This window comes from Eschrichtius robustus, chromosome 1 (genome assembly GCF_028021215.1).
Source record: "Eschrichtius robustus isolate mEscRob2 chromosome 1, mEscRob2.pri, whole genome shotgun sequence".
NCBI classification, from domain to species: domain Eukaryota; kingdom Metazoa; phylum Chordata; class Mammalia; order Artiodactyla; family Eschrichtiidae; genus Eschrichtius; species Eschrichtius robustus.
The window spans coordinates 161,943,556-161,967,438 of record NC_090824.1 but is presented as its reverse complement, the minus strand read 5'-3'; the positions used below and the strand labels follow the sequence as shown (position 1 = coordinate 161,967,438).

General features: G+C 44.2%; 1 protein-coding gene across 1 annotated transcript in view; it reads right to left on the bottom strand.

Annotated features, from left to right (window-relative positions):
- Positions 1-23,883, bottom strand: part of ABHD2 (abhydrolase domain containing 2, acylglycerol lipase) — a 104,367-nt gene that overhangs the window by 64,224 nt on the left and 16,260 nt on the right. Inside the window, exons 2-3 of the mRNA XM_068557472.1 lie at positions 18,632-18,730; positions 15,905-16,104 (exon numbers count right to left, since the gene is read on the bottom strand). Of these exons, the coding sequence (XP_068413573.1) occupies positions 15,905-16,098 (194 nt within the window). The 5' untranslated portion in view covers positions 16,099-16,104; positions 18,632-18,730. The remainder of the gene's footprint in view (positions 1-15,904; positions 16,105-18,631; positions 18,731-23,883) is intronic.

Below are 23,883 nucleotides of genomic sequence, written 5' to 3'. Positions count from 1 at the left end.
ATACCCATTATTAGCAATGAACTACAAACGACTTTCAGAACTATGAAGGATGAAACGTATATTCAGAGTCCTCAGTTTTATTTCATATCAATCTGAAACAGCTAGAAGAAATCAGAAGTTTAAAAATCATCAAAAAAACAAAATAAAAAATAAAAATTATCTATATCCTCACAACCCTTACGAAACTATTTTCACTTTTGTTTCCTTTTTACCTGTATCTACTTGAATATAGAGTATTGATATAGTTATAATATTGGTATATCAATATGTAGATATATAGTTTTGTCCTCTGCTTTTTTCACTTATTCCCTGTTTTTACATATAGTTATAATACTAAGTTCTGGATGACTGCACAAAATTCTAACCTGTTTATTAGCTACAGTTTAGAGAGCAAACATTTATCTGGCACCTTCTATGGACACATTACATAATGTAATTTACCCCTCACAGCAACATGTATTATCAGGACCTCTCTTTACACACCAGGAAACAGTGTCTAAAGATCTAGCAGGCAGTCGACCTTGCATTTGAACTCCACACCTCTGACCTGATACCCACGTTCTTCCCCCTGCATTATACTGCTGCTGCCTCCATTGGGGATCCTTTTGTTCCCAAGGTTTATTACTACAATAAACAATGCTGGTAGAGTATCTTTCCACATCTCGTTTTTACCGTTCTAGAATTTTTTTCATTTTTTTCAACACAGTAAAAAAGTCCAACAAGATGCCTCCTTACCCTTCTCCACTCCCAGTTCCTGCTTCTGAAAGACAACTATTTCAACTCGGTTGGTTGTCCCTACTCTCTGTTACCTCCCCTAAAACATGCATTTTCTCCGCCACCCCACCCATTCTTTTCAATATTGTTATAGCAACAAGTTTGAATTAATTTTCAGCATTTATATTATAACTATGTAAATATCAGTCGCAACTAAGTCACACATTGTATTTTTCTTGTAGGACTCTTCATTTGCCCTCAGGTTACCACTTTTATCTTTTCCTCATTAGCTTAGTTTTCTTTGCACCAATCACCAACTTATTTCCAAACTCTAAAGGACCCGTAAGTCACTGGACAGTCAAAGACATCAGACAATCAGCTGTTTTGCTTGATCCTGGAGACACTGCTCAAGGAGCCCTCTACGCCTGCTCCCTGCGGAAGGGCTCCCCTTCCCCCCATCCTGCGAGGCCCCTCTGCCTCTCTCCTGTGTTGTGGACCCCGTGGCCACTATTCCTTGGCTAACTTCCTTCTTTTGGTGGAAGTCGGCTTCCACTAGCTTCTCGAGAAAAAGTAAATTGGAAAAAAAACTTTTTGAGACCAACTCTCCATATCTGAAAATGTCTTTATTTTACCCTCACAGTAGGTTTAGTTTGTCTGGTATATAAGTCCAAGTTAGAAACAGGATTTTGCAGGCCTTGCTCTACTGTCCTCCAGCTTCTGGTCTGCCATTGAGATCTGGTGTCATTCTGATGCCTGGTCCTTGTGTGTGCTCTATTTCCTTACTCTCTGCAAGTTTTTGGGATCTTGCTTTAGTGCCAGTGTTCCAAAATTTCACAAGAGCCTTGATTAGGTCTTTTTCATTCTCTGGGCTAGGATTTCAGAAGCTCTTTCAATCTGGAGTTTTCAGGTCCTATACTTATGGGATAGCTATTGGGGTACTTCTTTGATAATTTCTTCCCCTTCACTTTCTCTAGCCTCTTTCTGGAACTACGACGATTTGGATATTGGATTTCTTGGACTGATCCCCTAATATCTCTTCCACTTTTCTTTGTTATTTTTGTTGTTACTGTTATTAATAGTAAGTTATAAGGACTTCTTATTCTACCTTCTGGAAGAGATCTTCATTTAATCTTCTAATCTCTTTATTAATCTTCTCCATTTGTGCTCCAAAAGCTCTTCCTGTTCTCTGAACGATGCAATTCTTCTTGCCACAAGGATGTACATCTTCTCTTCCCTCTGAGTATGCTCATGACAGGTTTTCTCCAGTTTACTTTGGTTCCCTCCATTGTGTTTCCTCCCCTTCCTTTCATCTGCTTGCTTTATATCTTTGCCTTTCATGTTCAAGGCTTTCGTTACATGTCCAGCAACTCTTGGTGGTCTGCTCCTATGGCAGGAGAGTTGATGCCCAGCTATCTGTCTACATAGGCCGGGCCTGTCAATCTGCGGGTTCCAGCCACTCTGTTAGAGGACCCCCAAATAGCAGTCTTTGGGACTTTTCCCTTGGGTAGGTTAGTTTCCCCAGAGGGGAGTCCTTCCATCTCCTTGGGGAACATGGTCACGGCTGGGACTTTCCACGTGCAGACTCTGTGGCCCGGCGCCTCACTACCACTCTCAATGTGCCAGTCTCCTGCCAGGGCGGAGGCAGGGCAGTCACCTGGTTGTGTGGGATGGGAAGACAATGGGGGACTCTCCACCAGTCTTCGCGGTTTCAGATATCTTTCACACCCCATTCTCAGGGATGCCTCGTTCCTGAGCCTTCAAATCAGCCTGACTCTTGCAGAGTTCTCACTCTGTGGGCTGGGGTTTCAGCTGCCTTTGCTCCTCTAAGTTAGTTTCTACTTGTCCATCTGCTTTCCACTCATCCGCTCCCCTCTCCTCTCCTATTCTCTGTGTTCTTGAGAATTTGTGCCTTTTTTCCCCTTATTATCATTTTAGTGGGGATTCAAGAAGAGGTGAAGATAAACATGTGTTCGATCTGCCACTGTTAATCGAGCCTTTTAGCTTTTCTCCTTGTTTAAATGATTTCTTTGTGTTAAATTCATAGCAGTGGAATCAACATTTTTGCTCCTTTATTTATGATCTGTGTCTTTATGTATTTGCTTAGTAAACATTTATGGAGCACCTAGTATGTGCTGGACACGATCCTGGGCAGTGAGGACACATGGCAGAGAGAAAACAACAAGGACTAGGGAGTCAGAGGGACCAGGGTCCAATCTCAGTTCTTACAGCTCTGCACCTTTGGGCAAGTCAATTCACCTTGTTGAGTTGCATTTACTTATTAGTTAAAAACTGGAAGGTAGAGGTGCAGAATAATAACACCCATTTTGCAGGGTTGTTCTAAAGATGAAATAAAATATATTGAAATCACTGAACTTGGTGGATAGTAGCCACTCAAGAGACAATGGTATTTGTTATTTTTGTTGTTATTGCTGTTAATAGTGAGTTATTTCATCATTTATCATGAAATACCAACTAGTAAATAATTTTAATGCAGATGAATGTAAATTCTATAATGGAAGTCCCAGATGCTGTGAGATAACCAACAACTCACTCCGAGTGTGGAGGAGGATACCCAGGAAGGCTTCCTCAAAGAGGTGATATCTGTGTTCTCTCAAATAAGGAGTCTGTGTAAAGGTATGGAAGGATTCCAGGTAGAAGGAATGACGAGTGTAAGACACAGGCCGGAGAGAACACAGGGTATCAGGAAATGTGGGGTGATTTGATGTGTCGGGAACACAAGGCGTGTGGGTGGGAGAGAAGAAGCAAGGCTGATGCTGGACCTCACCCCACAGGTAGCTTAGAGCAGGGGCATGACATGACCAGGTTTGTGCTTTAGAAGACAACTTGGTGGCCTGCAAGGTGGTTAGAAGGGTAGAGAACAGATGTGCAGCTATGGGATCAGTCCAAGCAAGACCTGATGATGCCCTGAACTGAGGCAGAAGCAATGGGATGGTGCGGAGAGACAGACTGAGGAGGTTCAGCTGATAGGAGTTAGTGTCTGTGGTCACCATCATACTCCCTCCTCCTGGATACAGGGTGAGTCTGCGTGCCTGAAGTTAGGCGTGGCCATAAGCCCTGCTTTAACCAACGAAATGGGAAAGAAAATGACTGAGGGTCCCTTCTGGGTAGCAGTGAGTTGTCTCAGCCCTTTTCCCACCTCCGTGGTGGCCATGGAAGCACACATGGAGATGACACCTCCATCAGCTGGGGTCCTAGTGGGAATACAATCAGCAGAGCCCTCCTGCTGGTTAAAGTAAACATGTAGCAGGAGTGAGAAATAAATGTTTTTGGTTTTAAGACACTGAGATTTAGGGGTAATTAGTTACCACGGCATAAACTAGCCTATCTTGACTAATGCCGTGTCCAATTTAATTTCATATTGATCATATTGCCAGATTTTCCTCTGAGTATCCAACAATACTCCATTTTTAAAAGTTTCATTGCTACCAAGGCTGAACATTATTTGGTGTTTATTACTAGTCTTTCCTCTTGTGGAAATTATCTAGTCATATCCTTTACCCACTTATCCACCGAGGTTATATAGATGTCCAAATATTCTTGTATGAACTTGGTGTACATGACACCCTTTGTCATTTTTACAACTGGTCTAGCTAATAATGTTAATATGAAAATAGCTACAATAAAGCAGCTATACTTACTGAAGTCTTACACATGCTAAGCGGCCTATAAACCGTTTCACACGCTGTCTCTTTTTAGTCTCATACTGAACCTATGAAATAAGCGCTCTTATGCCCATTTTACGAATGAGGAAACAGACACTCAGCAAGGTGAAGTGGCCTGGCCAGGAGGGGGCAGAGCTGGCATTTGAGCCCAGGTGGTCTCACCACAGAGCCCGGGCTCCACATCTCCCTGAGCAACAGCTGCTAACTTCTCCCTCTGCCTGGTGCCCCGGCACTCACTTTCCCAATCTTGGGGAAGACCTTCATCCAATCTGACTTTCTCCTCTAGCTTCCTATTTTTTCCCCTTCCTTTCTTTCTCAGCTTTGGTTACCACACTCATTTTTTTTCCCCTCAGTTTCTATGAGCTGACTTCTTTTCTGACCCTACTACTGAAAACTCACCCTCAAAAATCCCTGATTCTGGGACTTCCCTGGCGGTCCTGTGGTTAAGACTCCGTGCTTCCAATGCAGGGGACGCGGGTTCGATCCCTGGTTGGGGAACTACGATCCCACATGCTGCACGGTGCAGCCAAAAGATTTTTTAAAAAATCCCTGATTCTTCCTGGCCGAGCTCCAAGGCCTTTGGTCAGCCCTCATTCTTCCTCACTCTCCGTGGTTTCTGACACTGTCTCCTGCCACGCCTTCCTTCTCTGGCTTCTATGGCAGCCAGGGCTCCTGGTTCTCCTCTAACCTTTCTGACTGCTTATCTCTGGCTTGCTCACCGGCTCTTCCTTCCGCCCTCACCTGCCACAGCCATCGGTCCTCAGCTCTCTCTGCCCCTCTGTCTTTCTCTCCCCCGCCGGCAGCCGCTCTGGGATCTGCATGTCGGGCCTTAAACTCACACCTAAGCCACACTGTTGCCACATTTGCACCTGGGCAAAGGTACATCCCACAGACTGCCCCAAACTAAACAGCTTTCCCCAAGAAAGCAGCTTCCCTACTGGACTTCTCCATTTCTGTCAATGATTCTATTCTTCTCTCAACTGCTCAGTAACTTCTGCATTTTCTGTGATTCAGCCCTTCCCGACAATGCCCAAGGCCATTCCATTATCCACCAACATTTGATTGATTGATGCCATTGATTCTACCTTAAAAGGCATCTGGAATTTGTCCCGCCCTTCCCTTTCCTACCACCACTAGTGCTCGTGGGATCAAGTCCAAACACCTCCTTTCTGGGAATTTGAGACTCCATGTGATCCGACCTCCTCTTTCTCCCCTGAAGACCTGGGGCTCTCTGCTGTAATCAGACAGCTCCTGTCACACCAGATCATGGCATAGGGACCTGGCAAAGAGCTGGCCGGGAAGCAGCTATGGAGACTAGGCCAGTGATGGGGCCAAAGCACACTAGCAAACAAAATCAAGGGCACAGTGAACAAAGGGCAGAGAGGGCAGCAGGTCCAAAGGCTATACGAAGAGCACCAAGGAGATGTTTGGGAATTGCAAGAGAGATGGTCAAAGTCCAGCCAAATGAAGATCCTGGAACTGGGGCGACAGGAGCAGAGGGGCTGCGGGGTCAGGGCACAGCAGTGACAATGAGGAGACGTGCCAAGTCGGTGAGGACTCCATCATCTTGTTACGCAGGCCAGCTGGCTGGGAGGCTAGCAGGACAAGGGGAGAGATGTGGGTGGGTGAAGAGTGCTGGCCCGGAGAGCAAAGTCGGTTTTCTACCGGAACCACTTGCTTAAAGGATGGATTTCACTGGCTCATGCTCACACCAACCTCTCTGTCTTCTCTTCTTCTTTCCAAACCAACTCATCTTTCAGGATCACACAAGACCTCAACATCCAAGCCACCATGGTACCATCTCCCTCTTTCCCTAAACTCCTTTACCACTTACCTGAATTACTCATTCTGACACTTAATCACCTGGGTTCCTACCAAAACTACCTAAAAACATTAGGGTGCACTGACTCTGTGCAAAGCAGCAGCCATAAAGAATAAAGGAAATTTTAAGATGGTGTCTGTCCTTAAGCCTCTCAGAATACAGAAGAGAGATACACACATGGAAAGATATCATTTACATCCCTGTTGTTAGGTAGGCGCCAAAGGGACAGAAGAAGAGTGAAAGTCAGAGAATGCTGGAAGAACTAGGATGTGGGGAGGCCTTGAGGGATGAAGAGGACTTTGATGCGCAGAGGAGGTGGAAATACGAGAAAAAGGGTTCTGTGTGTATGGGAGGGGACGAGTGTGGTATACACACAGAGAACAGACTGGAAGAGCAGGTTACTAAATATTAACTAACTTTAAAAAATACATATTTATGTATTCACTGAGAAGAATCATCCTTTATTGAAATGCTAAGGAAGGAAAAGTCTGTACTCTTATGGCTTGGCAGATTTCAAGTTTAAAAAACATACATGGAGAATTCCCTGGTGGTCCAGTGGTTAAAACTCGGCTCTTTCACTGCCGTGGGCCCGGGTTCGATCCCTGCTCAGGGAACTAAGATCCCACAAGCCATGTAGCGCGGCCAAGAAAAAAAAAAGAAAAAGAAAAAGAAAAAGAAATTAAAAAACAAAACAAAACATGGAGTTTCTCACTTCATATTAATAAGGAATTAATGTTCAAGCTTTTGTTATCTGGCTGAAAACACCAGTTCTGGAGAATTTGGTGCCACATGTCAACAGGAAAGTCAGGTTGGTTGGCAATGGCATTAGTACTCAGTGGAAGCATGGAAAAACACACAACCTGCTGCTTCTTGTGGACCTCTCTGTTCCCACAAGGCCAGAGACGGTTTGGGATCAACCACTGACCTCCAGGCTAGGAGGTTTCCCAAATGCTCCGGATTATAGACTCTTAATGTCTACCTCAGAAATTAAGCCTTCCAACTTGACGCCAAGGCACCCTCGCTGACCGAGAGCCCTCACTCTATGATTAGAAATGACATGGGGTGGAGATTTAGGGTGGTTCACAAGCTGCCACAAGGGCTGACTCATTTCCAGGGCTTGTGGTGACACTGCACCGCAGGCAGCCGCCTTGGGCAGAGGAAGTGCTTGCTCTGAGGGGGACACAGCCCTTGAGAGAGGGCACTGCTCAGCCTGGCAGACAGTTACTTGGGGTGGTAACAGGGATGGCATCTCATCCAATCATGTGAAACATCAATTCGTTAAGGATTACAGCTTTCTGTACGAGTAAAAGCTTCGCTTCCTAGAATTTCACGGAGGGGTAGATTTCCTTAGAAATCCAGGAAGATGCTTTCCTTGAGTTAACCACCAAGCAGATTCTGATCCTAAAACCCAGTCCCCCCAACAGACTCCATTTGCACAGAAGGTATCCTCGAGGCTGCTGCAGAGAACTGGGGGCTTCCAAAATTGGTTGCTCTACACACCGCTGCTTCAGACAAAGATGAAGTAAAACTGCAGTCAGCTCTTAACCCTCTACACCGCTGGATGGCAACAGGGGCAGTTAGAGTTTAGAAATCATATTTATTAACCCTCTAGAACACACTTTCAAAGTCAAGTTGTTGTCTTAATTATACGTTACTAGTAAAGCATATACTGCTTTGTAGTATCGAGCGTACTGTCATAGTGAAGGGAGCCGTGCCGTGGAGCAGGCAGACAAAAGGATTAGTTTGACATCGAGCCTAGCCTGGGAAAGACTGAAAGAGAGGGTGACTTGGCAATGGGACCGGCCTTGCACGGAGCAGAGGCCCACTTGCCCATCCATATGTGCTGGGTTTGACACTGTTGTGATGGAATCAGCTGTAGCACATGCTTCTTCTGCCTTTTTGAAGGCATGGTAGAGCCCTGAAGAATAAACTCAGGCATGATGAACAGGGGAATAGGTTGGTCATACGTTTCTGGAAACTGAAATTGAGTGCTTTAAGGAGCACACAGCACGTGGGAGATGTGCTGCCTTCCATCTGAACTAAATCAAAGAAGTCTTGAATATTCTGGATTTGGAAGCTTTTAGATCTTTCAGCAATTCCTGCATGAAGGCACAGAGTCTCTAACAAGAAGCTACAACCTGTACCAAAGTTAGAGAAAGTGGATGAATTTCTCCACAGGCTCAGCTTGCTCATCTTAATTCAATACAAGAGGCCTCAAAGATGGTAGCACTTTCCTCCTGGCCTCTTGGATAAGTGACCTGCTAGGGCAGAGACAGTACAGGTGGGCAACAGCCAAGAGTTAAATTAAACCTGACCACTGGCGAACTGAACACCTACCCCTAATACCCCCTTATAAAAACCTCACCATCTGATGGCAGAAGACAGTAACAGAGGGTGGCCAACGCACCCCCGTTTGTCTGGTACTTCCCTGGTTTTAGCATCGAAAGTTCCATATTCTGGGAAACCTATCAGTCCTGGGAAAACCGGGACGTTTGGTCAGCCTAGTAACAGAGGACAGTAGCCAAGGTTTAACAACTCAACTTTCTCACCTTGACTGCTTTGGTTTGGGCCATGTCATCAGAAACAAGCAATTTTAAGATGAAGTCACCTGAGAACATGTCCTCACTGAAGCTAACCATCAATAATCAGTCTCAACAGAGATGATTTTGAGTCTTTCATCTTTCAAGAACTCTCTTGTAATGTAAGTTTCCCAAAAATGTGCTTGAAGGTCTGGTGCCTACATAATAAGCCCACCAGAGCACTACAGATCCACTTATCAATTGTTAATGGTTTACCACAAGCATCTAAGGAAATATTTACACAGTTCTTAAAATGGGTAAAATCAGGTCAAGAGAATTAAGACTCCTGGCAATTAGGAGATTATCCTATATAAAGGACAAAGCTTTAGTGTTCAGCCGAGGAGGAAAGGATCTAAATCTGATTTGGAATGTCTCTGGGAGCAAGAGGGAATTAAGAATTTAAGCCCAAGATAATCAAATTCTTTTCAACTTTAACTCACTATAAATAAGCAGTGCTGGCTCCAGAATTTCTACCCAGGAGGGGCCTAGGGGTGACAATCTGACTGGAAGGGGACATGTGAAGCTGCTTTTGTATGGTGTTTTATTTAAGACTGAGAAAACACCAATTGTCTATATCCAAGACCCTTGCCCTAGCTTCCCCTGTGACGCTGCCACTGCAAATAGACAGTAAAATAAAAAGGAGGCAAGGAAGGAAATGGGAAGGGGAGTAGGAGTTTATATACGGAGTCCTTTGCCCTTTAGATTTGGAAAATAATTCCATATACTGCAGTATCAGAGAGATCTGAATTAGTGCTTTTCTGTTGAGTACTTCTAATTATTTATTATGTCCTTGGTACATGAGGACAAAAATAGTGTATCTTGCATATATATATATATATATATATATATATATATATATATATATATATATATATATTTATATATAGAATCAGGCTTTTATTTGGGGTACATAAAAGAAAAATGAATATTACTGTTAGGAAGGGAATGTGTACGACTGCAACAGAGAGGGAATTGGTATTGCTTGAGAGAAGAAATAATTAGGAAGCACAGTTGTGCAGAAACCAATAACATTTTTTGTTTTTGTTTTTGTTTTTTGGTTGTGCCATGTGGCATGCAGGATCTTAGTTCCCCGACCAGGGGTCGAACCCACACTCCCTGCAGTGGAAGCTTGGAGTCTTAACCACTGGACTGCCAGGGAAAAATCCCTAAAAATTTTGTCCACAATGAAAAAGTTTTTAAAAATGACCTTTTAAAAATACCTCCCAACAATGGAGTCTCAGAGAAGTAGATCTTCAAATGTTCATTAACCAAGACTAACGGAGGACCACTGGCAGGAAACTAAAAATATGGACTAATTATGATGAGAACAACATTTCAATAGGATTCTTGTTTGGAGTGTGTACTCTTGGTGAGTGAGGAGAGAAACAGAAAAAAACCACAGAAGATGAACCCATTACGATCCATGGAAAGGTCATGGGGTTTCTGCCATTCTCTTGAGTGTCTGAAGCATCTTCAAAGAGGAAATGCTCAGAAAGGGCACCATGGCGTAGGTGAGTCAACTACTATTTTTGACTTGGTGTTGGAATGGGTGTGACCCTCTTCTTCAAGTTTCAGGTATCTCTCAAACTCACAGAGAATAATAACATCCAGTTCTTATTAATACAGGTGGCAGCTGGTTGCAGAAGAAACCCATTACCCTTTTGTCTCTGGGGAAGAAAGGACCCACAAACATGTGGCTGAGGTTTTGATCACACTGCTTCCCTTCTCCAGACCCTGTAGGAACTCACAGATGTCTCTTGCATCCAATAAAAACACCTCAGCTATCCACTTTTAGGCTTGTCTATTAGCTAAGTGCTCCATCACATTCCTCCTAAATGCCTTCATCTTCAGCTATACCACGACCCATACTGACAGGCCTGCTAATGAATGAAAAAGCAGAAGCCTGGCTTCCCACAGGGAATATATACATTTTAATAGCAGGCTTCCAGAGATGGGGCACCTGCTTCCTGCCTTCGTTTTCTAACCAGGACCTGGTGATGGAAAATACAAGGGAAGGGCAGAGGCTGCAAACTGCCTTTCTGCATAGACCTGGGGTTGCCCTGACTTAATTTAAGACCAAACGACCAATCTATCTTCTTTCAGAGACAGCATGGTGACTTCCTAATAAACAAACCTTGATCAGAGCCGAAGGTACACCTGATTCCCTGGAGCACCCCTGAGCAGCACTGATTGCATAAGCTGGAAACAGTGTGGTTTCTTTCGCCTGAGCACGTGGCATTCACCAAAATGGGAACATCCCTCATCTACACTTGTCTATGGAAAACGAGAGACAGAACGGCATTATACTTAAAGATTTGGCATTGCTAGGAATTCTGTTCTGTCTGGTCAAGAGTATGGCTCTTGATTTGGGGGTACATGTACTCCACTGATGAAGAAAAGAGACAGACACAGAACCCTAAAGAACAAGATGAAATGTGCTAAATGGACACAGAAGCTACATGCTGGGGAAACACGGGTAGGAAGATGGAAGAGGGACTCATTCTGGCTGAAGAGGAGTTGGAGGAGGTCAGGCAAAGTTTCTCAGAATTGAAGTTATTTAAAGTTTTTCTTACAGGGTAAGGAGGTATCTTGGTGGAGAGAGAAAGAAGGGATCTGGGGGAGCGAGGGATGAAAACCTAAGGGGCAGGCACTTAACGGGCAATGGGAGAACGCCATGAGTGGTAAGGCAGGCCAGGTAGGCTGGGGTCACACTGTAGCACCCTGGGTGCTGGCCTGCTTGAAGAACCCAATTCAGGTGGTATTGTGACAGAGTGGGGCAGAGGCAGGGAGGTGACTCGGGACACTCCTGTAAAGCACAAGGGAGTGGCAGTTACACAGGTGAATATATATGCAAAAGGCCCCGAGCTGTATACTTAAGGTTTGTGTATTTTAATATATGTAAATGATAGCTCAAAAAAGTCCTTAAAAAAAACAAAAGCCCATGGGATCCAGTGTCCCCTTGTCTTAGAGCAAGGGGAGTGGGAATAGTTAGGAGAGGGCAGATACACAAGAAAATCCTTCTCTTTGGGTTCTTGCCCTTACCTTGTAGCCAGGGCTCCCCAACCCCAGGGTCCTTCCCGCAGGAAACTCTTGCGGTGCTTGGTGACAATGCAGCGGTCCTAGACTCAGAGGATGTTAGTGCTGAAAGGGTACTGCAGGAAAGCTACCTGTTTCATTTTATTATTTTATTATTTTAATTTTAATTTTTTTTCTGGCTTAAGTAGCAGAAATTATTTCTCACAATTTTAGAGGCTGGAAGTCCAAGATCAAGGTGTAAGCCAATCTGATTCCTGGTGAGAGCTCTTTTCCTGGCTTGTAGAAGGCCACCTTCTTGCTGTGTCCTTATATGGTAGAGACAGAGCACTGGTATCTCTTCCTTTTCTTACAAGGGCACTAATCCTATCATGAAGGCCTCACCCATATGACCTCATTTAACCCATATTATCTCTTAGAGGTCCCATCTCCAAATATCATCACATCAGGAGTTAGAGCCTCAACATATGAATTTGGGGAGGGACACAATTCAGTCCATAGCACAACCCATTTCCAAGCCACACTGGGATGGTTCAATGTGAGTTAGAATGGGAAAAGAGGTAGTATACACAGCCAGAATAATGGGGTCAATCAGCCCTGTTTTTTTCATGCATTACAGTTAAAGAATTACTAACAGAAACACTCAACCTTTTCTTCATGGCTTAAAACTAGAGATATGTGTAAAGCACAGCTCTAGAATGTTCCCCTCTTCATGGCTCTGTGACTTCTAGTCACTGAGTCATTCGCCCCCAACAAAAAGCTGGGGTATTAGAAGTCTACGTGGTGTCTGCCGCATGTATAGATAAAGAGAATATTGATGCTGTCTTGGGTAGTACTTTCCTATCATAGCTGCATGATGAGAAGTAGCTTTGTAAGACTGTTTCATTTTATACACAAGGAAACCAAGGATCAGAGGGCCTGTCACTTGGTCCAGGGTTCTCCAGCTAGTTTAGAAGAAGACCTCAGTTTGTATCCTAATCTACATTTCAAATCAAGCCTTTTTCTCTACACCACTGCTGCCAACGGCCATTAGGAAATCTGAATGGCTGACAGAATTCTGACGCTGTTAAAAATCAAATATTAGAAGATATGTAGGAGCATGGCTAACTGTCCACGGTATACCAAGTGTTTTGTTTTGTTTTAATTTTTTGACTGTGCCACAAGGCATGTGGGATCTCAGTCAGTTCCCCCGCAGGGGATCGAACCTGCACCCCCTGCATTGGAAGTGCAGAGTCTTAATCACTGGACCGCCAGGGAAGTTCCCAGGGAACACAAAGTGTTAAAGCAGGTTACCAAATGCTATATATGCCCCTGACTTTGTTGGGGGAAAGTATCTGCAGCAGAAAAAAACCAACAGGGGTGATGACCAAAGTAGTAATGATATGAATCTCTGAGGAGGAGACTTACAGATGATTTTTGTGTTTCACTTTATTCTCCATTTAAAAAAATGAATATGCATTAAATTTTTTATTCGGGAAAAAACGGAGATCTGTATCATCATCTACATTTTCTCATAATACTGATTTGAGCTTTTAGTTTGCTTGTTTCACTAAAAGCAAACACTTCTTGAGAACAAAAAACGGAATTGCTAGGTAAATATTGATCTGTTGCTAAGTGAACAAGAGACATATCATCCCATCTTAGAAAAGTTTTCTTCCAGACATTAAAAGGTTCACTTCTAATGTATCTTTGGATAGGTGATCTCAAAACAGATTTAAAAACTGACTTCAGTGCTGAAAGGAGGGAAAAAAAAAATCCCTATTCTCCTAACAGGTTTTCGATGTTCACCTTTCACCGACTTTTTTTTCTACACCAGAACAGCAAGAGACTGTGTCCTGATTCCGGACATAAGTCATAATAACTGGCCACTCTCAGTCGGGGTTACTGAGTAACACCATTAACTTGTTGTAAATCAATTAACTGACATTTCTAGCCTAGATGATTGTTTGTGAAGGCTGCAGACAGGCTTCCTCTGGGAAAAAAAATCTTCAAAGTCCCAGGAGAAGCACTTTTACCCATAACAGATATGTTTCCTGCCCTCAGCTTCAAATATATGGAAGGCTGTTACAAACACGCCACACAGAGAAAGAACATCAAGGCCACTGGCTTCCGACAGTAATTAAAATAGAAAGAGGGTCATGCAGGAATTGGAAGGCCACTCGGGGGCCAGTCCTGCTAGAGACTCTTGTCGTGGGCTGGCCCCTCACTGCTCTCGGCTTCCTCTCTCTCACCTGCACCCTGAGAAAGGTCTCTGTCCCCCTCCCTGTGGATAGGAAGGAAGCCAGCTCTGGGGTCACAGACTTGGGTCCAGTCTCCGCCTCTGCTACTCCTCATTTCCCCATCCTTAAAATGAGAGGAAAAATGAATCCAACCTCAAAGTTGTTAAGAGGATTAAATGGCATAATGCCTATGAGAGATACTCAAAATTTTAAATGCAGTAATGTGGATGAGAGAGTAACAGGAAAATATTTTGGTGATATGTTACGTGAACACAGGATATAGTTTTTCCCAAAATTAAGAGTATAAATAAAAAATAAGAACCTAGTTAAAAGATGGAGGGGAAAGAGAAGACCTGGGAACTGGGTCTAACTGCGTCCCACTCAATCTGAAATCGGGTGCAAATGTTCCTTGCCAGATGAGTGAATTATCTAAATTAAGTATGGAAGAAAAATGCTGGACAATTTTGAAAACATACCGATTCTGTGTACGCTCCTCAGAGAGGAGCGTTTTCAATGCAAACACTGCTTGCTAAGAACACCACGTCCTTGATAATGGTTGTGGAGCCTACTGTAATGTAAAGTCCCTTCAGCAGGGGCGGGTCCAAATTTACTATGATGACATTTATATGGTACATGGCAGTCCACAGGTGTTAGGCAGTATGACGGAGTTATAAGTCTCTCTCGACTTGATAGCAACTTTTTGGAGTCATGGCATTATTGTTACAACTACGAGCAAACTGTACACAAACACCCAAAACACCTGCAGCCCACAGCTCTTCACCCGTGGGTAACAGCACATGAAAATGAACTAGACAACCAAAGAGGACAAAGCAAGAGCCCAAACTCTCAGGTGTCTCTGCTGCCCATCTGCTCTTAGAAGGGAATCATTCACCCAACAGAGGCGGTGAGAGGTTATACCGGGATAGAGGGAAGAGCTTCTGCTACTGTCCACTGAGTATCAGAAACTTTGTTAGGTGCTCCCGGGACACGGTTGGGATAAGACAGCTCTCCGAGCAGCGTCCATCTGAAAAGGCACACCTGGCAGAGTGGACTAAGCTTGAAGAGGCACAAACAAGGTGAAGAGGCACAAACAAGATGAAGCAGCAATGACGAGGAAGGAGGAAGGAACTAAGACCCCGGAGAGCGTGGACTGCTTCACGTGAGAGGCTTGTCCCAAGCGCTGCAGGAAGACGGAGTTATTCAGAAGACATCAACAGGGGAAGATGTCACGACGCATCTCCTGAAAACAGCACGTGTGATGTGGAATGCAGATACCCTTTGTTTTACAACTACGGTTTCCTCTATCAGAAGCAGTGCTCACCCCTGCCACCCCCAAAACACAGACCTGGGGCTTCTGCAGGGAAATCTGGTTCACTTGCAATGAAAACCCTCTCTTTAAGTGGATTCTCTTAGTTAATGCTCAGTATATTTTTCAATAAGGCAGAGGGACAGTACCCTGTGAATGAGCCTGTGCTTTTTTTGCTCATTAATTATTTTGGGTCAGGATGATTTCTCTGTCTTAGAACTGGCAACAGAGCATTTGATATAGGGCTAGAATATTGTCTAAGCTTTCTGTATCTACCTAAAAATGACAACTGTTTTCTGCAAAGTCCTTGTCATGGATGATGACACCACACCGTGGAGGAAGGGATGTTTCCAGGCAACAAAGATCTGAGGCTGTCTCCTACCCGCCAGGATTCGAACGCCAGGCTCCTATTGAGACGTGGCTACTTTAACACCAATGACACTATTTTACATGGATGCCTTGAGGACACATTGTGAGAAAGTTCTTCTTTGAACACTGCAAAGACAGATGAGCAGGTGGGTGTACAGGTGGGTTTGAGGTCTACTCACTCTTTGGTCAGAAGAGGACAGGACTTGAGCAGGAAGCATGAGAGCCCCGAGTCCTGGAAGTAGAGTTCAGGCGGGGCCGTGGGGCTCTTCAGGTTCAAACACCGGACAATCACATACAGCACAGCAGCCACTGCGGCCAGCTTCACCCCGTCAAACACGGCCGGGAGCTCGGGGGTCTCCAGCATGGCATTCATCTTGATCTGGGGAGCAGGGGTACAGGCAGGTTTAGAAGCACGTGGGGAGGGGAGGAGCCCACCACACAGAGACAAAGCCAGCGATCACCGGTCACGATCCAGATGTGCCCGCAGAACCCACCCTGGCCGATTCCCATCGGTGCCTTACAAGTGCCAACAGACTGGCAACAACCCAGATCACAAACAGTCCTGAGCACTAATAAACTGGGCTGGGTGGTGTTTTTTTTTAATGTAATGAACGTTTATTTCTAAGATGAGAGAATTGGAAAATGCTGAGAATAGCGTCCTGTTGAGAGCAGGAGAAAGGAGTCCAGTCGGAGAGGTACAAGGGGGGCCAGGAGGAGAGCTTTGATTTCTGTTACCAGGCAACCTTGAATCTCTCTGCAGACTTAACCTGCACCTGGAGCACCAGCTGCACGTGAGGTGCTGTGTTTACAGCCTTGGACAGAGACGTGAGATGGGACTGCTGCTGCCACCAGGTGAGGCTGTACTGCCTGCTGGCCTCACCTCTGTTTTCAGAGCAGGAAGGGCCTGATTCAGCCACCTGCTCCTTTGGAGGCAGCCCTGGTGCTGGAGCCAAGTTCAGGCTCAGCCCAGGTCGCAGTGGTTCTTGCTCCTGGGAGTTGTAGGCAGTGTGAAATGGAACTTGGCCACATTTTTCCCCACCGAAGGCAACTGACTATAGCCGTTAATCCAAAATTGGGCTAAAAGTGGACCAAATTCAACTGCTAGACCAAAATTAAAAACTGGAGTACGGAAAACGTACATGCATATCTGGCTTTTCATCTTCTCAGGTAGCTTTATTTTGTACACAGAACACACACACACACACCACTCCAAACATAAAAAACCAAACATCAACAGCAACAAAACTCCATCCTCTTCCTTGCTGCAAGGCAGGAAAACAGAACATCAGCTGTTACCTTAAAAATCAGGGAAACCACAAGCTAACAAAAAGGAGAAAATGGTAACTCTGGCAGCCAAGGTAGCTATGGCAACAGCTTCCCCTGGAATGGTTTCAAGTAGCCTCTGCTAAAAACAGCATGAGAACTCTGGTGGCCAACGGTGCAGACAGAAGAGGCAAGACAAAACAATCTCTCAAAAACGTGTTTGGGGCATAACCGAAGGAACTCATTTGAGACCTACAGTCAGGCCAGAGAGGTCTCAGAAGCCCTTTTCTAAAATCGAGGTGATTTTGGCAAATACAGGACCCAAACACACTGTAGACGATCTCTGGCAGGGGTTCCAACTCAGTGAGGAAAGGCAATCAAAGATCCCACAAGTATCATATGATATCACTCATATGTGGAATCTAATTTAAAAAAAAGAAACAAATGAACTTGTTTACAAAACAGAAACAGACTTACAGATGTTGAGAACAAACGATGGTTACCAAAGGGGAAAAGTGCGGGGGTGGGGGGAGAATAAATCAAAAGCTTAGGATGAACACACACACACCATTATATATAACACAGATAACCAGCAAGGACCTCCTGTACAGCACAGGGAGCTCTAGTCAGTATTCTGTGATAACCTATATAAGAAAAGAATCTAAAAAAGAATGAATATATGTATATGAATAACTGAATCACTTTGCTGTAAACCTGAAACTAACATAACATTGTAAATCAACTATACCCCAATTAAAAAACAAAAAAGATCCCAGCTCCTTAACTCACCATCAGGGCAAGAAAATAATTTTTTAAAATTTATCTGGCATGATTTAGAATCAAGGCTGGACCTCAGAATATACTTTTCAGCTGCATCAACCTTTGACCTTTTATGAGCTGACACTTTCCTTAAAACTTAACTTCTGGGGACATGTCACCTCACTCCTAGGGCCATGTTCCCCAAAGGCTGTTCCCCAAACCCTTAAAACAAGGATTCTTTTAACTTGGGATCTGTAGGTCCCCTATGGAATTCTAAGGTCCAGGAACTCCCTGAAATTATACATGAAAGTGTGTGTGTCTGTAAGTTTTCTGGGAAGAGGGTCTGCAGATTTAATCAGATTCTTCAAGGGGCCTGTGACCTAAAAAGTACACAGCACCGCACTCAAAGATGCTCCAGGGGTTCCACCTGTGGCGCCTGTCCTTCATCTCTCCAAAGCCCTGCCACCTATGCCAGTCAAACCGACGAGAAACAAACAACCAAGAAGACACAGCTTGTTAATAGGGATTTTAAAAAAAAATTATTTTATTGAAGTATAGTTGATTTACAATGTTGTGTTAATTTTAATAGGGATTTTTAAGTGTAGTTAGTGGAGGGCCAAAACCAAAACCTAGCAGGAATTCCAGTTTCTCTGACATGATGCTGGTGATATGGAACTGAAACAGACATCCTTCTTGTCCCCTTGGTTGCAAAGAGAGGAGAGGAATGCATTGGATGGCTTGACCAGTTTCCTGGCTGGTCTAGAGTAGACTTATTGAATTAAAAACGTACAAGAAGTCCCTCTGTCCCCACTCCCACTCACTACTTACTAATGTCAGGGAAGGTGGGGAGAAGAAGCAAAAATAAGAGTCTCGCCAATACGTACCTACGTCACCAGTTCCTCTCTACTGCGAATATGAACTGTTCTTGAAAAGCTGTACAGCTGGGCCGGTCAGGTCAGATCTCATTCGATTTAACCTAAAAGCTGAAAAGATTGGATGGTGATGTTTTAAAGGCTGAGAAAGAAGCAATTTAATTGAAATATAAGCATAGTCTAAGTTTTTCTGCATTTAAAGACTTTAGGGAAAAAGACAATTTCTTTAATTAACACATGTGACGCACTCTTGGCTGTTTGGACAGACCTGCTGGTGAAGCCTCTGTGAATCCACAGACTGACGGGCTCTCTGTGGTTTCCAGGACAAGTTATCTGCTGCGTTCAAAACTCTGGCTAACGCAAACTCACACTGCTTTTGTCCTTTATCTTGTAACATAATCTTCAGAAACACCTGACAGGTACCATCTCTGTGTGACCAATGAAATAACTTAGTCAGGTTTAGGTCAAGACAGCAGGCAGTTGACTTGTTCCATCTCTCCCAAATATACAGCAACGACAGGAAAAAATATGAGCTGAGAAAAGTAAAAGGGCACAGATGGGCTCAAAAACACAGTTCCAGAAACAGAACAGAACTGAAAGTAATGAGTGGGGAGCCGTAACACCTGCCAGATCTGGTCCATACTGGGGGCTGGAGGCTGGCTACTCAGGGCCATCCGGAGCTAAAAGTGCTCACCGTGAGATGGGGAACCAGAGTCAGGACCACTGGGCTAAAGATCTGTGGCTTCGAAAGCAGCAGAGGAAACACAAGAGAGAAAGGGGTGGGGGAGGGACAGCCAGTGTTTATATAGCACTATCTATGTGCCAAGCTCTGCTCTTCATACTTTACCCATCCTAACGCTATTAATTGTACCTCTGAGGTAGGTACTATTATTATCCCCATTTTACAGATGACGAAACTGAGGCATAGAAAACTTGAGTAACTTGCTCAAGGTCACACAGCTAGTAGGCAGAGAAACCAAGATTCATACCAGGCTCCAAAGAGCGTGCTTTTAACCACTACGTTGTGTGAAAGCAGGAAAAGTAAAGAAAGAGAGAAACAAGAAAGAAAGTGGATAGTACCTGAAAACACAAATGAGACACCAAAAGCTTGCTCAAGTTCATGCGGCTATAAAATAGTAGAGCTGGTATTCAAGCCCAATTTTCTCTGATTCGATCACACCAAAATGATTTAAAAAGAAAATGAAAGCCAGTTGAAGGGGAGATTCAATTAACCTTCAGAGTAGCCTTGTTCAACTTCAAATTTTTATTATTTCTGCACATTCTGAGACAAATTAGCCACAGAGGACCAGGCTTTTTTGGGGAGGGGACTAAAGAGCAATGTCTCCGGCCACAACACAAGCTACGTGACCTTTCCAGGGCTCGGCTGCCAACTAAAAAACGAGGGATGTGCCAGATCAGAGACCTTAGACTGGCAACCCATGGGATGGCAGTGCATTTGACTGGCATTTAACAAAACTGAATTCATTAGCTGCTAAGTTATAAACACCAGGAGATTTCAGATAAAAATCTGGATCTCTGGTTTCTCTTGAGAAAAAAATCCGAAGATTTGGCAACACTGATCCAGCATTCTCACATGGCAGCAATGAACGGAGCTGGGCGGGGCTGCCCCTCTAGACAGGCCATGCTCCCTCCTGGTTGCCACCGTTCCCACCACTCCCTATCATGGTCCTCAACAATGACCTCTGGCCTACTTAATCATTGCTGGTACCTGAATGGTCCCTGAAGGCATCTGAATGTGCAACCCTTGCAGAAATCTAAGGTCCTTACTAGACCTGGATAAGTCTACATTGATTGAATATTCAAAACATACACTATCAGTATATGTATAAATGATAAATTAATAGAAAACAATTATGGGAAGGCAGAGTAGCAAATAACAAGAGGTAGTATGTTTTATTTATTGATATTTACACTGATGTTTATTTACACCTTCACTCTTTTCCACAAACTATTGGAGATAGCCTCAAGAGAACACTGAATAGTGGACTTCCCTGGGGGTCCAGGGGTTAAGAGTCCGTGTTTCCACTGCACGGGGCACGGGTTCAATCCCTGGTTGGGGAACTAAGACCCCACATGCCCCACACACAAAAAAAAGAATGCTGAATAGACTTACACAGAGAAAGATTCAGAAATGTGGCTGACTGCTGATTGCTTCCCGGTAAGAAGTCTCTCCTCCTTTCTTTGAACAGAAACCTGGAAAATGCGCCTAGCTAGAAAAAACTAACTACAGATCCCAGGCTCCATGGCAGGTAGGCGAGTCCGCGTGACTAAGTGCTGGCCAGTTCTGGCAGGGCTGCTCTGCTTTCTGGGGAGACTCCTTAAAAGGAAGGGAGTTAACTCTTCTTCTGCCTTTTTCCCTCCCTGCCTCCTTGGAATGCAGACGACAGGGCTGCAACTCCGACAGCTATCTTGGGCTGTGAAGTGACCTTGAGGTCACTCTAGGAGCCACATGGAGAGGACAGCAGAGGAGAAAGACAGAGACCTGGGGTCCCTGATGATTCCATGGAGCCACCAGGTCAGACCCAGACTGCCTACCTCAGGAGTTCTCTTATGTAAGAGAATAAACCCTTGCATGTTTAAACCACTGTTATTTCTAGACTCTTTTAGTCTGTAATTTCTAATGACACAGGAGGAAGTACTATCTCCCCAAATCTTTATGGATGCTACACTGGTTGGGTTATTATTAGAGCACAGGCAATTTTTCTTTTTCTTTTCCAAAATTCATAATGACTACAAATTTTTTTTTATTACAAAAAAAAAAGCTTTAAAATAGCAACTAACAAAATCTAAAAAGAAATTAAGAGACTCTGTGAACAAGGAAAATACCTAGGTCAAAATATACAACTAGGGACTTCCCTGGTGGTGCAATGGTTAAGAATCTGCCTGCCAATGCAGGGGACACGGGTTCGAGCCCTGGTCTGGGAAGACCCCACATGCCGTGGAGCAACTAAGCTCGTGCACCACAACTACTGAGCCCGCGTGCCTAGAGCCGCTGCTCCGCAACAAGAGAAGCCACCGCACCACAAGGAAGAGTAGCCCCCGCTCGCCACAACTAGAGAAAGCCTGCACAGCAATGAAGACCCAATGCAACCGAAAATAAATAAATTAGATAAATTTATATATATAAAAGATATACAACTAAGCATACGACTAAGCCTAGAATGTGTCTGAGCTTTCTGACTGCCAGGGGGAAAAGGGAAACCTAGTCAGACCTATGGTTTCTCCAAAATGCAGAGCTAATCCGTAGTACACTCTTCTTACCTCCAGAGAGCACGACAGATACTCAAAGAAAACAGGGTTCTTCTGGCACAGATTTATAAAAAAAAATTCTGCGGGACTTTACATAAGGGGACCTTGAGTGATGTGATAGGCAATGTCCTCCTACAACTTTTTTTAATAGCAAATGCAGTAGAGAATTAATTTCCTCAACGCTTGAAAAATGCCAAGGGTTTAAAATTGAATTCGATTTGGTGAAGGCAATCCTATGAGAGGTTTCTAATTATTACGGTCCAGATACAGAACCTTGAGCTGAAGTCCTGAGGAGCAGGGCGGTTCTACTGCATGTTGCTAGGGCCACCTTCCTTGAACTTCAGTGGGCTTAAGGACCTGATGACCTACTGTGTGCCTGGCACTGTACTAAGCATTGTGCAGAACCACAGTTAAGTCGAATTCTCATTTTAACTGGGGAGAAAAGAAGTTTATGTTAGGGCTACATATACTTTAGAAACCTGGGGACAAGAATAAGTAGCCCAGGAAAAAAATAAGTGGGGAAAGGACTTATGGAGCAGTCTGTGTGAGAGAGATTTTGTGGTGTGTGTGCGTGCGTGTGCACGATATACATTAAACAAGGAATTAACTGGCAATTGTAGAATAAAACTCTTGATATTCATTTTAACTTACCTTGCTGCATTTTATTTTAGGGTCTTCTTTCTTTCTAAGTTTGACCTGCCACTAAAAATTAATATTCTGCACTTGTTCCAGACATAACAAACTTAGCTTCTATTGCACTATTTTGTGTGCCCCTTCTCCCTCTCTGGGCAGGTGAAATCCAGTTAAAGTGCACTTCAGGCAGCTTAGGGCTGGGTATGCGGAAGATGCAAAGGAGACATCTCCCCACCCACACCTCACACGCACCTGATCAGCACTTCCTCCACCCTAAGCCCCACACTTCCCTGCTCCCACCGCAGTCTTCTTATAAGTGAGATTTAGGTGCTGTAAATGATAGTTAAAATTTCATTTGTCTTCTCAACATTAACGAAGAAATCCAAGGTGCTGTCAAAAGCCCAGCAGTAAAGGAACTTCCGGTATAGCCCTCAGTCTCTAAGACAGGCTCCACTGGCATCTCCGCCAGTGCGAGGGCCTGGGCTTCTTGCTGTTCCCCCATGACTAAGGGCGTTATTTTAAGATGGAGGCACAGATTCAGCAAGAGACGCCCAGTCTGGGGGTTCTGAGACCTGGGTCCTCGTGCCTGCTCTGCCCCTTCTCAGCTGGTGACCTTGAACAAGTCCCTTAACCTTTCTGGGCCCTAAAGAACTCATTTGTAAAATGAGAGGATTAGATTAGAAGTCGATGATGCCAAAGGTCTCTCTCAGCTCAAAATTTCTGAGATTCTAGGGATAGAATTGCAGTCCTTGGCTAAAGAGCACAGGAAACACTCTCTGTGCTCTGTAACAGAAGATAGCCCTGTTTTCCAGCCTACTTCATGGACCATTAAACAGTAAAACTCATAAGAACTAACAACGCTCAGGGCCTTTGTTCTTCCTTCAAATAAGTTAAACAGTTCTATATTTTCAGCTGTGCCATTTATGCCAATAATTCCATCATATTCATTCCACCTCCATGGGTGAGTGATGATCTCAGCCTAGGAATATTAATGTTCACTGAAAATCTAAAACTTACAGTGAAGAAAAAAACAAGCAGAGACCTCAAACACAGAAGACTCATTACCTGGTATAATGGGGTGAATATTGTTCCCCCAAAATCCACGTTCACCAGGGACCTGTGAATGTGACCTTGTTTGGATATAGGGTCTTTGCAGATATAATCAAGTTAAGATGGGGTCATACTGGTTAGAGTGGCCCTTAACCCCATGACTGGTGTCCTTGTAAGAAAAGAGAAATTTGGACACGGAACACAGAGGAGAGACCATATGAAGATGGCAGTAGAGACTGGGGTGATGCATCTCTGAACCAAGAACACCAAGGATTGCCAGCAACCACCAGAAGCTAGAAGAGAGGCAGGGA